Raw genomic sequence first — 15675 nt, 5'->3', positions numbered from 1 at the left:
CGACCAGGGTACAACTTTAGGTTTGTGTGGCTTCTATCAGTTGCTTTTCAGTATCTTAGTGTACAAATTTAGCCACTAAACTCACATGCCAGGGCAACCCCTCTGCCAGTATAAAAAAGGTATTTCATCTTCATCTGAGATCACACCCATTTGTCCAAGTTGCAAAGTGAGCACACATGTAAGATAGTTTGTTGGTCCAAGCAATCTCTTCATGAATGTAATAGTAATAAGCATAAGTTCGGTCATCATTTCTTACACAACTCAGACTATTGGATTTTTTTTAATGACAGATTGGATCGTAGCCATTGAAAAGTAATTATGCAAACCAGATGATACCCACCACCCTATGATTATGGGGGTAGTCAGTGACGAGAGAGAACATAGTATATTAATATCAAAATGGATGAAACAGCATCAGGTCATATGATTAATCATCTGAAAGCCTTTCCCTGAATTACAAGTCAAACTACATGGAGAATTTCCATATACAACCTATCCGGTCGAGAGACCTAGGCAAACCATAAATTGTGAAACAAAAACTAAAATCACTATGAACATCTACCGACTACATTTTTATGACCGACTCAAACCAAGGAAGCAAGAATTTCCGTCCCTACGCTTTATCCTCTATGATGATAAATATACACAAACTATGCTGGCTATGCCGTTCGCCTGGCTCTCCAATAACTGACGTTCCTCGAACTGGAACTCATCATTGCGAGAGAGCTTCTCTATTCTCAACCATGGTTATTCCCTGTCACAATCTAATAGTCAGATGAATTCAATATAGCCAAATTATATTCACAAAAACAAGAAAGATGTGCTGCAAAAGAACCCCCCCAAAAAAATAAAAACTCTGGGTATAATATTTAAACCTCGAGAGGCATTCTTGTTCTGACTTCTGTGACCCTTGTCATGTGAAAAGGACGGAATCTTTGAGATGGTCAATGAGCTTTGCAGTCCTTCTAATAGCTGTGGCCAGCAATGTCAACAACATCAACATCAGGCTTCAAATTTAAGGGAATAGGAAAAGAGAATGTTTACATTGCATGCCAGACAAGAAAGAGAGCTAACAGCATATGAGGATACCATCGAATCAAGAATTACGTAGTTGCAAGAATATTTTTCTGCGAAAAGTTCAACTACAATTTTCCATACATTGGGATATATAATTTCAAAAATCTTTATCACAATTTCCCAAAAACACCTTGTACAAGTTCCATTGTCACATCGCCCAGTTCACTAGTGGAGAACCAAGCTAAACACCAATAGATTGAGACAAATCAGATCAAAGACTGAATGCAACAATTTAGCGCATATGATTGTATCAAAAGAATAAAGAAGAATGTCTATACGCAAAACAAACAAGGCAACAATATATCCAAATACTTACTCTTGATGTTGGCTGAATTCTGCGATTTGATCTACGAGGCTCAACAACTTCAGAAGTTGATCTTGTAGGATTACCACTATTAGCTTTCTCCTCAATTTTACCCAGCCTTCCACCAGCCGGTGCAAGTTTTCCTTTATTTGCTCGTTCAGATTTAGCAGTTGAAGTGGAAACTTTCTTAGATGAAGGAGCTAGTGAAGAAAACACAATTGGGCCCTGTGATGTCCCTTCAGTTCTATAAATTGATTCAGTTTCCAATAGATTATGCTTTCCAGATATACCCTCAACATGGCTTACAGAATCTTGAATCTTTCCTGTATGTTCCATTTCACTGTGGCCATCAGGAGCAGAGACTGCATCTGTTAAATGGTTGTCCTGTGAAGCAGTTTTACCTGGCATACTTCGCTGTTTTCCAGGTTTAAGACCCTTGAGCTTGGTTTCAGCCAATCGTTTTTCCTTTGCATCAACTTTAGATGTGTTTTTCAATCCACGGGGACCTGATCCTTGAGGCATCAAGTATTTTGCAAACTTCACTGAATCATTAGCTTCATTAGTCTTCACACTCTGATTTGTCACATAATGTTTGCTAACTTCCATAAATTTCCTCTTCTTTCCAGGCTTGGGAATACCAAAAACCACCCTTGATCCTTCCTTCTGCAACCCTGTCCGAAATGTTCTGGCTGCGTCAGGCTTATTTTCAGTTCTGGTATTCTTACCCATATTAAATACCTTCTCATTTGCAGATAAATCCAGTAAACTTGGCTCTTCAGGTTTCCCTGACCCAACAACATCAATGCTTTTTGATGTCTTATCCTTCCCTTTGCCTTCAACTGCAGGACTGCCCAACTTCAGTCGCTTTTCCTGCGGCATATCACCCTGAACACAAAATTTGCACTTAAATAAAAAATGAAACAAAATCAACTGACAAGTTTTAACAATCAGAAAAAAATCAAGCATGAGCTCATATACCTCATGGGAAGAGCAGTCGTTTCGCACACCGGACCATTCAACCCATTCCCCATCCTTCCAAATGAGAGAAGGCCGAAGATGCCAAGCTTTAACAACTGACGTTTCCCCTTGAGCTGTAAGAATTAATAACCAGAGAATTGTACATTACCATACAGCAACTTCAACATAATACAATAGGAAGCTTTTAGATATTGGGGTCATAATGAAAGCATCCCCCCAACCCAAAAGAAAAGGAAAAATCATACACACCTGGAAAGTGGACTGTTAATATAGTTTCATCTTTCTTGTTCTTTTCAGTGACAACTCCTTCCCACCAGCTAAAAATATAATTCAACAGGCATTAGATGAGTTAATTATTCCGAATACCAATAGCTAAGAAACTAATGAAGACTCCACGGTCAAAGTGGAAACCAGATGGAAGAACAGTATCAATATCAAAGTTGCTGCAAGTGGAATAGGAAGGCCTGATGCATGTGCAAAATCACCAAAGTGTAACGAAATCTCATATACCAACTCTATGAAGTTGCTCTAACACCCAAGACAAGGTATGCTTGCGATAGTGAAGACATATACGGAGCAATATAAGGGAGAAGGGAAGTATTTCCTCCTAAATTCCTAATGATGGAGAATTGCAAAACAAAACTCATCTACTAATCTTGGAAATCACTCACAAAATTTTTAACTTTTTGTGCATGCTTAAGACAATTGCAAGAAATAGTCATATTTATCTTCCTCCACTATTTCTCCCTGGAAAAATTCTAAACGAAAAATAATTACCTTTTTAAAATTTTTTAAATCGTAGTTTCTCTCGTCCATTGCTAATAATTATAGGCTTATGACTAGTACGCTGCAGAAACATAAAAAGGTTACCTGTCTTGTATCAACGCATCGACTTTATCTCCAACAGACCAAGTATAATCTGCCATCGCTGCTCTGCGCCTTTTCCTTGTTCCTTCATAGCCCAAGGCGGTAACAGGGCGGGCAATGCGTATTTTAGGTGGCTTATCTTCTTCGCCTTCAAGTGCCACCCATTCCTGTAGTTTCTCTGAGCCTATACACATGAGAAATCAAAGATACATTAAGCAAATGACATGCACCTGTAATAGGCATTATATTTTCTTAAGAACAAAAGCGACCTCTAGTCATGAAGTGTATGATTAGCAAGGTGCCCATGCAAGTATAACACATACAAGTTCGGATACAACTAAACCAAAACCTAATGCTAGGCAGTCATCAGGAATGTATCACTTCAGATAATAGGGGTAAAACCAACATGAGGCAAAGGCATTCTAACGGCAACGAGGAGGTATACCTTCATCTGACTGAAGATCAGTGTAACATACACAAGCTTTACTGTCCTGCAAACTCAATACATTAGCTCTGAACCAGGCTGCTCCAAATCCACCGCCATCTTTGAAAACCTACAAAGAAACAAGTGAATGATGTATTAAAACCCATACAATACATAGTGATGCCAGGCTTCACAAAAAATTAGTCAATGAGCATATGACTGCACGCAAGCAGGCCCAGTGAACGGCAACAACAAAGGCAAAGAAAAAAGCTAATTCCATATTAAAAAAATCAACTACATAAAGTAAAAACATTTCAGGTCACACTTCAGCTTCATACCTCTACTTGAGAACCCTCCTTGATAATACTTTCTTGGGACGCTTGAGCTGCCTTTGCAAAATCATTCTCAACAGTGACCAAAGTAGACTTTGATCCAATCTCAGAAACTTGGTTCCCTTTTGGTCCGCTTGACCCTATTTCACTGACTTTATCCAACCCCGTGATTCCATCTACCAATCTCAAATGGTCCTCCATTGACTCCTTATTTACCTCTCTTGAAATAGGAGACTTCTCATGTGCAGTGGTCAGTGTTTCTTTCTTATCTGATTGTCTACCTTTTGAAAGCCCAGCAGAAGTATCAGCATCTTCTCCAACAGTACCTAAATTTGATTGTTCTCTTATGTCATTTGATTTCACAACCATCTCAGAAGATACTTGCAATACTTTCCAATAACCCTCTGGACCAGCTTTTACTAACTCACTCAATGGCAAAGGGTCGCCCATAGCAACAATTGTTCCAGCTTGTGATACAGCTTCTGCTGCAAGCTCAGCAGCTTTTACAATGGCATCCATATTTTCAGCTCGCTTTGAGGCTGCAGATGCAGCTTCAACCCTCCTCCTAGCAGTCTCCCTAGCAGCAATAAGAATCGAACTTGAACTGTGTGTTCCATCCTCACCCCTTAAAATGGATACAGGACTAGCCACTCCCAATGCATTAACCCTATCATTACTTAAAGGTCTCATACTTTGGCTCAGATTCCCGTAATTATACAACGCCAAGGCTTCATCAGCCATCAGTTTTGCTTGCAATGCAGCATTTGATGCAACATTGGCAGCTGCAGCCGCTGCCTTTGCAACAGCAGCGGCAGCAGCTACAGCAACAGCAGCAGAAGCTAACTTAGCTTCAGCATCTGAAATTAATCTAGAATCTTTTTGCTTATCCAACTGATTCCATATTTCTTGGCTGTGACTAACAGCTGCAGCAGCAAGAGCAGCAGCTTCCTCTGCCTTTTGCCTAGCCTCCTTAACTTTACTAAGTGTCTCCTCTGATAAAGTTGCTCTCTGCTCCAAATCCAGATCTGCGTTTTTGAGGCGATCAGAAGAAGACCTAGGAGATACAGACATAACCAACTTCTCTGGCATGGCCTTAGACACAGTGGTACTTGGGGTTGTGATGGCAACAGAAGTGGACAGACTACTAGTAACAGCCAGTGTTAAAGCTGACTCAGGTTGAGATTGAGGTTGCAAAGTAATCTGACCAAGTTCCTCAGAAGCTGGAATCTTTTTTCTTTTTCTAGGCTTAGGATCAGCAGAATGCTGGCCAGGTGATGCTGACACCTGCTTTGAGTCAAGCAGTGGAGAAGCCCCTGCAAAAACACTGGTTGGACCTCCAGTTTGACCAGCAGGACCAGAGGGAACATTCTTTATAGTAGACAATTGTGGCGAAGATGTTTCTTTTACAGCAGTCAACTGCACTGCTTCTGTACTAGGAAATGCTGAAAAACGAGTAGTGGCTTCAGCTGCAGAAGACTGTGGAGAAGCAACCCAGGGACTCCGGAAGGAGGCCTGAGTCATCCATGACGTATTATGTCCAACAAGGTTCCTTGCAGGTGGTGTTTGGAAAGGATGCAATGGAGCAAGTGCCTGCTGATAATCCATAACAGCACCTCTCGGGATCACACTATATTGCAGGGCCTCACAAGCAGGGGTAGGAATACTCCAAAGCGGTGATGAAATAGGTATCATGGGGCTCGCTGTTGGTGCAGTACCCTTGTTGCTAGCTCGACCAACAGGTGAGGAAATACCTTTACCCTGGAATGCACTTTGTTTAATTACTTGATCAGGAGCCCTAGCACCTGTAATTCTCAGTTCTGAAACATAGTTACACACTATATCAAATTAAGCGAGAATCAAACAGCTCAAAATTCAAAAAGAAGTACCAGAACGTGACAGTGAAGGGGTTTCTGGAGTAATAGGAATGGATTTTTGACTGTGTAGCCTCTCTATGCATGCACGCCAGGCATTATCCCAGATGCTCCTTCCCCCATCTAAGAAAATAAATTAAATAAGTTACTATACATTTGTGATGACTGCAAAGAGATATAAATACACAACAAAAACTTACCAGGTCCCCCAAATGCTGATACCATATAAGCTTCTTCAGGTGCTATTCCTTGACTGCAGAAAAAAGCAAAAAAACAAGGAACAAAAAGAAAAAACATATTCATTTAGTGTTCTCAGAAGTGCAACTTTTATTTCTTTTGAGTAAAATATAGGACAGTCACTCCAATGCAATTTCTACATTTGGTAATATATGCAACGATCTCGTAATTTAAACAGATTCCTAATTAAGATAAAAATTTAAAGAGATTCAGTAGTCTCCTTAGTACAGTCTCAAAAGCCTCTTGCATATTTCACATTCACTTGGTTTATGCCATTGTTCAATTTAAGGATTTCATCATTTTTAATAAATTTTGTAGATAAAGCCCAAAAAAACATTAGTAAAAACATAAAATAAGCAACAGAACTCACATCAAAGCTCCATAAACAAAGATCTGAGCACGTAGTTGCACTTGCTGCAAGTCTGTGAAAGGCTGTTGAAATAAAACAGATGGTGGAGCAGAAGTATTCAGATCCGGCAGACTAGATGTTGAAGCAGTAAGAATAGAATAAGGTTTTGTGCTACTATCCACATGCCCATAGGGCTGTGTCTCATTTAGTTGCACAAGCTGGAAGATTCCAGACTGGCCCAGGGACACACTACTCAATTTATCCCCCCTTTGTGATTGTCTCATAGGAGTTGTTGCTTTCACAGTTCCCTTCTTAGCACTTCCTTTTCCAGTTGCACTTCCTTTGCCCGTTGCCTTGCTGGATGCTCGCCTTGGCTTCCGTTCAGGAGTAGCTTTAGTACCACTGTGTGCAATCCCTACCTCAGATACAATCCCTCCATCAGATACTTGTGGACTCCCATGAGAGACATCTTGTGAGATCTTTGAATCCATCTGGCCTAAGCCAGAATATGTTTGAGACCTCTCTGCAATCTTCAAAAACAAATCTAAATAAGAATTTTGAACTGTTGATAGTGGCAGCACACAAAAAATCAGCAGGCATATAACTATAGGAAGAATTCCACAATCCTCCAAAATAAATGCATATGTTAAGAGAGACACAAAATATCAAAGATACAAAATATTAGTTTAGTATGAACATGAGCAATAAATATGGTCATAAATAATACTTTGGGAGCTGGAATAGCAGGAAAGGGCTGCGAGCTGTTGGCAGCATCCCCCTTAGGCAAATCTGCAATTAAACTGATGTTCGAACTACCATTTCTCCAGTCCTTGGAGGCATCATTTCCATTTGTGGGGTTTGAAGAACGATTGCCACCACCCCCATCAACATCCTCGGAAACTGGGAGGTTCTGATTTGTAGACCCCTTGATAGCACCTTTTTCATGTTTAGTATCAGAAAGCTCAATTGTTCCAATATCCTTATGGGAACCGCAAGAAAGTTTGTTGGGATCAGCCGAACTTCGACCGCTTTCTAGTGCAACAATCTTAGCATGAGATTCTGGCAAAGGAGCAGAACAAACAGAACCTTCACAAATTCTAAAAGCATCACCTGTGGAACAAAGTATAATGATCCGTTAAACCAAGCTAACCTGGAAGTAACAACAGAAGGTATTGACTATCTTTCCAATATCCCAGACGCTCAAAGTAACAGATTTTTTCAATCCCAAAACTGAATTCTGATTAATGGTTCAAAATTTCAAACACAATTACTGAGCAAGATTATTTGAACTCACATTTTCAGAGACCAAACAATTGCATGTGACCCCATAAATGATAAATGGAATAGAATAGCGATGATAAAGCTTTATCACATATGATACTTAATACCAAATGCCCTAAAATGCAAGCACTAGTTGGTAGCAAGAATATAAATGCATAGTGCAACTATGACCATGGAAACTGTTTGCTACAGTGGCTGCATCACAATTTTCATGTAATAGGTGTTCTCCATGCTTATATACTGTATATCTTTTCTATCCCTACCCCCTCTGAATACTGTATCCAAACAGCTCAGTTTTTAATTCTCTTCTAATTTCTTCACCTCCTACCAAATCAAAAACAGGCTGTTAAAAAAGCACCTCAAGCCCAAAGAAACAAACCCTCAAAATTAAGTTTTCAACTTACTAAAGATTAAAGATTAAAAAAAAGTTCAATGCACTTTATCCAACTCTAACACTCCAATCCCATCAACACTCAAAAGCCAAAAAATCATGAGTAGGTCCAGCAAGTAAAGAAAAAATTACTCAAGAAACCATAAATGAAGCTCAAAGCTATTCCACCTGCATAGCCTCATTCCAGTATGACAAAGAAGGAAAAATCGAAGGTTGATGTAAATAGAAAAGCTCAAAGCTTTCATCATCATTCCATACAAGATGTATCCTTTTTGTTTTTTAATAAGTCGTTCAAGATTAATCATGTTAAATGACTCACTACTAATGTTTGACACAATAGCCTCTGAACAATTTTTATCTCCAGAAACTACAGTAGTATCATTGTCTTCCTGAGCTTTTTTACCAGTACTGCTGCCCATTTCCACCAATGGTGAAGGCACAGGCTGTATGGAATTGATGTCGCAATTCCTAATTGGCTCTGCATAACAGGAGAAATCATTTTAAAACATCAATATCACAAATGAAGAGAAAATAGTAATGACAGAAATTAAATTTCACAATTTTGCTAATCAACAAAAACAACATTAATATATATATATATATAATAGACCAGGGTGACAAGTTGAGAACATATTACTTTAAAAGTGTGAAAGATGGTGGGCAGTGCAACCCATATAAATGAGAACTGTCAACCCCAAAGGAGGTAAAACTAAATATATTATACATGTCAAAGATTATCATATCAAACAGAAAAATTGCAATGATCTTATATTGTTTCAACTCCAAATGGTTTCAAGTGAAAGGAAAGAGAAACTCATGACAGATAAATGAAAATTTATCACCTGTTACATTTGCAGATGCCTTTTCAAAGTTGTCTTTTGTGGTTGCTCCATCATGCCTTCCAAAGAAAATAGCTTCAGCACCATCACCCTCTTTTACTGAAGAGTTACACTGAGCAGAACACACTTCCATCTCATTTGTGCTACTCTTGCTAACTTCATTAGCAACTGCAGGTCGAGGTTCATTTTGGCTTTCTGTATTGCAACTATCTGAAATTGGCAGAGACTGATCAACAGTCTTGCATAACAACTGTCCAGCAGTATCACACGAAGCACCTTTTTCAGGTCCAGAAACAGGGCCTGGTCCAGTTTCTACCAAAGGAGATGACACTTTACCCGAAATAATTCCATGTTCAGATATTTTAGATGCCGTTTTCTCTTTCTTGTCCCACTGTGATCCCACAACAGGAGAAGGTGCTGCTTGAAGCTCTGAGCCAGTAACAACATTTGTGGTTACACCACGCCCAGCAGACAAGGGAACAACATCCATTGTAGCAAAAGAAGCCAGATTAGGATTTTCCAAGGGAAGACTGGACACTGCAAGAAAGAGAGTCCAAGTTAGTACATTCAATAGATTTAACAGCAGCATACCAGCCGCTGCAAGAAAGAGAGTCCAAGTTGATATATTTGACATTTCCGTCCATCCCAAACCTTAAGTTCATGACATACCTGATTCATTTCCAGCAGCATCATGTTTTAATTCTTGATCAACCAACTCTTTTTCTGTGCTTCCTTCACAAAGTGATGAGGAACCATCCCTCTCAGAAGACAAGGGAACAGCATCCATTGTGGCACAAGAAGCCAGATGAGGATTTTCCAAGGAAACACCAACCACTGCAAGAGAGAGTCCAAGTTAGTGCATTCAATAGAGTTAACGCTTCTGTCCATCCAAATTCTCAAAGCCTACCTGATTCATTGACAGCAGCATCGTGTTTTAATCCTGGAACACACAACTCTTCTTCTGTGCCACCTTCACAAAATGATGAGGGCCCAACGCCCTTACCAACAGATCCACCAATATCCATAGTATTAGAATCATTGAGCAATTCAGTACTATCCTTTTCACTGTTAGAAAGATCATGATTACAATCACGAACATTAGCTTCTCTGTAAACTTTATTTTCATCACATATTTGTGTAGACTCCCCCAGGATAGAAAGGGACACATGGCTGTCAGCATTTAAACTCTCTCCAGAAAATCCACTAGCATCATGAGGACTTTCAGAAGCTCCAGTCACATGTGGTTGACTAAGCATTCCAGCTGAAGAACATGTTGCAGTCAAATTTGAATGAACCTCCCTATTTTCATCACTTTCACCATTAAATACCTCATTGTCCAAACTGACTGACAAAGAAGCCTCAGACTTTCTGACCAAAATCTCACTATCTGGTTGGAAACCACTTTCTAATGCATCCTCCTTGGTGTTGCTCAGTTCAGAATCCACCTTCAGTGTAGGAACTACACTGGAAGAAATTCCAGCATTGCTGTTGCAGATCTCAACTGCATACCTAGTATTGCTTACGTGGGCCGTTGGTGATAACTCATGTGTCCTCAATTTAGATTGATCACCGCCAGTATCTGTGTCTAACAAGACCATATCTTCACATTTGTTGGTATCATCAGCATCTCCAAGACATTCCCTGTCACTGCATCTGTCCACTGTATGTATGTCAGAATCACCTTCAAGAATAGGATCTAGACTGGAAGAAATTCCAGCATGGCTGTTGCTGATCTCAACTGCATACCCAGTATCACTTGTGTAGGCCACTGGTGATAACTCATGTGTGTTCAATTTAGATTTGTCACCAGTATCTGTGTCTAACAAGACCATATCTTCACATTTGTTGGTCTCAGCAGGAACTCCAGGACATTCCCTGTCACTGCATCTGTCCACTGTATGCAAGTCAGAATCCCCTTTTAGTATAGGTTCTAGACTGGAAGAAATTCCAGCATTGCTGTTGCTAGGCTCAACTGCATACCTAGAATCGCTTTTGTACACCATTGGTGACAAGTCATGTGTGTTTGATTTAGATTGACCACCACCAGTATCCGTGCCTTTAAACAAGATCGCATCTTCGCATTTGTTGGTCTCAGCAAGAACTCTGGGACATTCCATGTCATTGCTTCTGCCCAATGCATGTAAGTTAGAATCCCCTTGCAGTATCACATCTGACGGTTCCTGCACATTAATGGCACTATCTTCATTTGCAATTATTTCTTCCACAGAATCCACCTCAGAGGCTGAACAATGAGGGGTTTCCAAATGACAGGTGGCCTCTTCAACTGCTTTTTCATTCGTGCGTTGAGCATCTGTGCTTATCACATGACCATCTGGATTCTCTTCACTGGTATCCTTCATATTATGTTGGAAATCTTTATTATTCAACTCATCACTGCTTATAATATTATTTTGCATATCGGCCATCATATTATCAGCTCGCATCACTGAAGCAGAAGAATCTTCTTGCATTTTTTCACCTTGAGGTTCATCCACCAAATTATCAAATTCCATCTGATTTACATCTTTGCATTTCCCATCAGTAAACAGACTCCCTTTACTTACACGCAGGCTGTCTTTTCCACTGACAGAATTTGGATCCAGGTAGCTTGAATTTCCATCAACTGATAAATTAACTTCCTGAGTTTTTGAAGCATCCTCAACTCGAGTCTGATCTACTCCTACATACTCTAATCCAGAAAGATTTTCAGGAATCTCACCTGGCAGTAATGTAGACTGTAGATCTGTAACATCCCCAATTTTAGAAAGAATGTTATCATCGTGTTTCAAATTAGGTTCCATCTGCTTTGTTAAGACACGCAGTTCCTTACAGGCATCTGATTCCCCAAAGATAGTCTGAGCGGGAATAATTTCTTCCTGCCCAACAGATTTTAATAGCATTTCAACGGATTCTGAGGAAGTGGCCTCAGACCAAACATTGTTGCGCCTTGATATAGAGCAAGACTCTGCCGCACTTGAAGTGAACTCTATTCCACTACTCCCACGAGAGAAATCCTCAATCCAGTGGTTAGCTTCGTTACTCTCAATGCCAAGAAAAACCTCAGTTTCAACCAAACTATCAAACCTCAAATGCCCCTGAAGGGTGTCATCAAAATCAAATTTGGGAAGAGCATATGGCCGTAAAACTGGAGGATAATTAGTGCTCCCTTCACCGGCTAAATGAAGATTCTGGCTTTGAAAATCATTGTCATCATAATCCATGGGTGTATCCCTACCCAAAAAAAAAAAAAAAAACAATCAGAGAAGAGTATACATACAAAACAAATCATGGTCCCAATTTCCAAAATAGATGCTATAACGAGAGCCAAAAATATATGTGCAAGAATACAAGTAGAAATTAGTGGACCAAATCTACGAGCTTTACAACCAACAGCTTGCAGAACAATCACAAAATACTGAAATAGCTTGGCACACATTCTTAAGAAATATTAACAATTGCCAAACAAAAATATCATATATGCCTACAACTTGAAACCTGAGAAATGAACAGGAGAAAGGTTGTTCTAAGACACTGTTACTCCTTGTCAAGAGAGGTGTTTTTCAGAGTGGGGGCAAACAAAAGGGTCATTGGCTTGTGAAGTGATGGCTTCTATTTGGACTGTGTCATTGGAGAAGAACAAAAGGATTTTTAACGATAGGACAGAGAACTGTTACTCCTTGTCAAGAGAGGTGTTTTTCAGAGTGGGGGCAAACAAAAGGGTCATTGGCTTTGTGAAGTGATGGCTTCTATTTGGACTGTGTCGTTGGAGAAGAACAAAAGGATTTTTAAAGATAGGGCAGAGAAGATGTCTTCTATTTAGGATAAAATTAGATTTCTTGCCTCTCTTTGGGAGGCAGTGTCTAAACATTTTAGGGACATTCTATTAGAGTTATTCTTATAGATTGGGCAGGAGTTCTGCTGGATTTTCAGTTTTCTTATAATTAGCTTCCTGACTGCCTATCTATCTCCTTTTGTATTTCATTTTCAATAAAATATCATGTTTCCTATATTATTTTTAAAAAAAAAAAAACCCAAGAGGAAGGTTAGGCAAGCCGTGAGATGGAATTGAAGCTTTCTCAAGCCTCCAGGGTTGTAATTCTTCTCATCGGATTAGCAACCAAATAGGAATTTACAGCTTGACACTCTGTCTCAGTGTTTGGGATTCGAGTGCTCTTTCTTTTTCTAATTCTTTTTCTCCCATCCCCTTCTTACTTTTTCCTCTAAATTCAATTTAGACACGATCAAACCATGTTTCCATTAGCATCTCCCTAGTAAGACCCTAAGTAACAGAACCCATGAAATTATTTTTAAACAACAGCATTATAACAACTAAAATTGTGAAAAAGAAATCACTAAGGGGAAAAAAATAAAACCCTAATCTCCTACAGGTTTTCCCATATAACGGGTGATTAATCCCCACGGCCCAGGCCATCCATAGAGCCTAGTAACTCTTTCTCACCAATTTGCTCAAACTCACAATTTCTCTTAACATCAGTCAGGCAGTTTCCCAACACTATCCCATGCCACTAACTTGGCAAAGATAACAAAATACAGCCAAGTTAATGCAACACTTAAATGCTGAACTTCAACATGTCCCCAAAAAAAAAAATGACATGCACATGATTTTGTGAGCTATAACCAGACTGAGTGTATTGAAGATGAAAGGATCACATAAAAATGGCCATGCAAAACAAACAAATACCTTAATCATTTCAAACATGGTGTGAGATGTCAACAAAAAATGATGGCATATATTTATACATTTCGGCATCTTTCCCACAACAAAGGTGCCCAACATTAAATGAAGGCCAATCTATTGAATTCAAGGCTTGCCTATATATGAAGGGGTTGCCTTGCCTCTTCATATATTTAGGTCAAGGATTGATGACGATGTCATTTACAAAAAAAATTAATCCTTAAATATCCAAGAAAATTTTATAATAGTTTTAAATATGTTAAGAAACTATGGTTGGTTTATCCATTGGAAAACCAAATGAAAGTTCCGCTTAACCAGATAGTTGAAAGTATATTTTTAAGAAATTCTTCTATCACTACTTCCATAAAAGCCCAAACAATGTTCCCTTGTAGAAGACTAAATGTTAACATGCTATTTCCATTTCAGGAATGATTGTCAATTGTAAACTCAAAGATATCATGAAAAAATTAATTCTAATAAGAATGATGAAAAGTTTAGAAAGAATCCCAAGCTATAAAACAACAACAGTGACAACTAAATGCATACTCACTGACCTCAAGAAATGCTATAAGTTTCAAAATTTCTCGCACTTCTTTTCCCAAGATTCTAAAGCACATCAGACAGCATACTAAGTAAAGGTAACATAGCAGAAAACTAAAACTACATTCAAGATTAAGTGTCCGTGTATCCAGCAGCTATTGATTAGAAAGAATGACCGGCTTTTGTAATCCTGCAACTCAAATAATTGCAAATGAGGAAAAGGGTCCTAAACTTGCAACTAGATGTTCGGATGTTTTTCATTATACTTATTATGCCCTTGAGAACTATACGTAACTATCAAATTACACAGAACATCATCACCACCAGAAACAAATACATATACTTAATAATACGCTATTATCATTAATTTAAAGAATAAAGCTTCAGCATTTCTAATTAGCTCAAAGTACAAAAAGGGGAAAAAGCACAAATTTTGAATTAAAACTCACCATTTCTAAGCAAAGCAAGGAACAACTTTGGCCTAATTTTACACAGAAACCCTAACAGTTTGCAGAACCAAATAGAGGAAATGAACAGTACCAGAAGAAGTAAGAAGTCTAGAGACGCTACCTCCCTCCATCCGGTGACGAAATCCAGCCCGTTAGACCACTCAGCTGCTCCCCAATCGTACGGTCATCTGCAAGCCAAACCCTAAGCGTCAATCTCTCTCTCTCTCTCCCTCACAGTCACCCCTCACCTAATTAATTGCTACACATCGACGAAGAAGATTGAAAACCCTAACCAACGAAAACGAAAAGGCGCTGCGGGTATTAAATTCTTACCGGAGTAATCGAGTTTCCGGCGGATCGAATTAGGGTTCCGGCGAAATCGACGGCGCTACAGGCGAAGAGAGTGAAAAAGCGAGAGAGTGTGTCTGATACTCAGGGCTTTTTTTTTTTTTTGTTTGCTGTTTTCTCTGCGCTCGAACTCCTCGTTTTTCAGAGAGAGAAAATGTGTGATGGTAATCGAAGTTGAAAAAATCAAAATCAAAATGGAAAATATAAAAACGTGGGGCATTTCGAAAATGGGCCAAGATCCGACGGGTACAAACAGGATGGGACGGACACGTGGCTTTCTATGAGTCGTTAGACAAAAGTACATACGGTTTGACGAAGACTACCCGCGGCCATGGTATTTTTGGTTACAGGCAGCTCATGCACCGTAGATTTGAGGACAGGACTTTGAGTGATATCCTGATCGAACGGTGAGGATGGGACTTTGAGAGAAGGTTTGTAACATATGGGTGAGTAGATTTTGAGGAATGCAAAAGAGAGTGACACGTGTCTAGAGACGGTTGATTGTGTGAGAGTAGGTGATGACTCTCGTACATAGGAAAGGGGCGAAAAGGCTATGCATGTGATAATTACCGTCTTCCACGGTTCCACCTATATATTTTGTATTGTAGTACTTACTTAAGTAGTTAAGTCCATAGTACTTTATCTATATGTGCTATATGGATTACTTGTGGACCCACATGGATGATATGGAG

General features: G+C 39.3%; 1 protein-coding gene across 4 annotated transcripts; it reads right to left on the bottom strand.

Annotated features, from left to right (window-relative positions):
* Positions 1-370: 370 nt before the first annotated feature.
* On the bottom strand, positions 371-15141 carry G2484-1 (protein). 4 transcript variants are annotated; one of them, XM_086256102.1, is made up of 18 exons: positions 14969-15141; positions 14727-14823; positions 9858-12181; positions 9620-9784; positions 8954-9487; positions 8431-8589; positions 7167-7549; positions 6461-6969; positions 6054-6106; positions 5869-5976; positions 3989-5799; positions 3672-3780; positions 3230-3410; positions 2609-2676; positions 2360-2472; positions 1394-2266; positions 876-972; positions 371-754 (listed from the first exon to the last, which is right to left on the bottom strand). In XM_086256102.1, the coding sequence occupies exons 3-18, from the start codon at positions 12169-12171 to the stop codon at positions 738-740; spliced, it is 7494 nt and encodes a 2497-aa protein (XP_086112228.1). In that variant the 5' UTR covers positions 12172-12181; positions 14727-14823; positions 14969-15141; the 3' UTR covers positions 371-737. The 4 variants fall into 4 exon arrangements, with proteins under 4 accessions (XP_086112228.1, XP_086112232.1, XP_086112233.1 ...); XM_086256106.1 differs by having other exon boundaries at positions 3989-5784; XM_086256107.1 differs by having other exon boundaries at positions 8515-8589.
* Positions 15142-15675: the final 534 nt, after the last annotated feature.

This window comes from Dryas octopetala, chromosome 9, assembly GCF_963921425.1.
Source record: "Dryas octopetala chromosome 9, drDryOcto1.1, whole genome shotgun sequence".
Classification (NCBI taxonomy): Eukaryota; Viridiplantae; Streptophyta; class Magnoliopsida; order Rosales; family Rosaceae; genus Dryas; species Dryas octopetala.
Note: the sequence above shows the minus strand (reverse complement) of the source record. Positions and strands in the feature narration are given on the sequence as shown.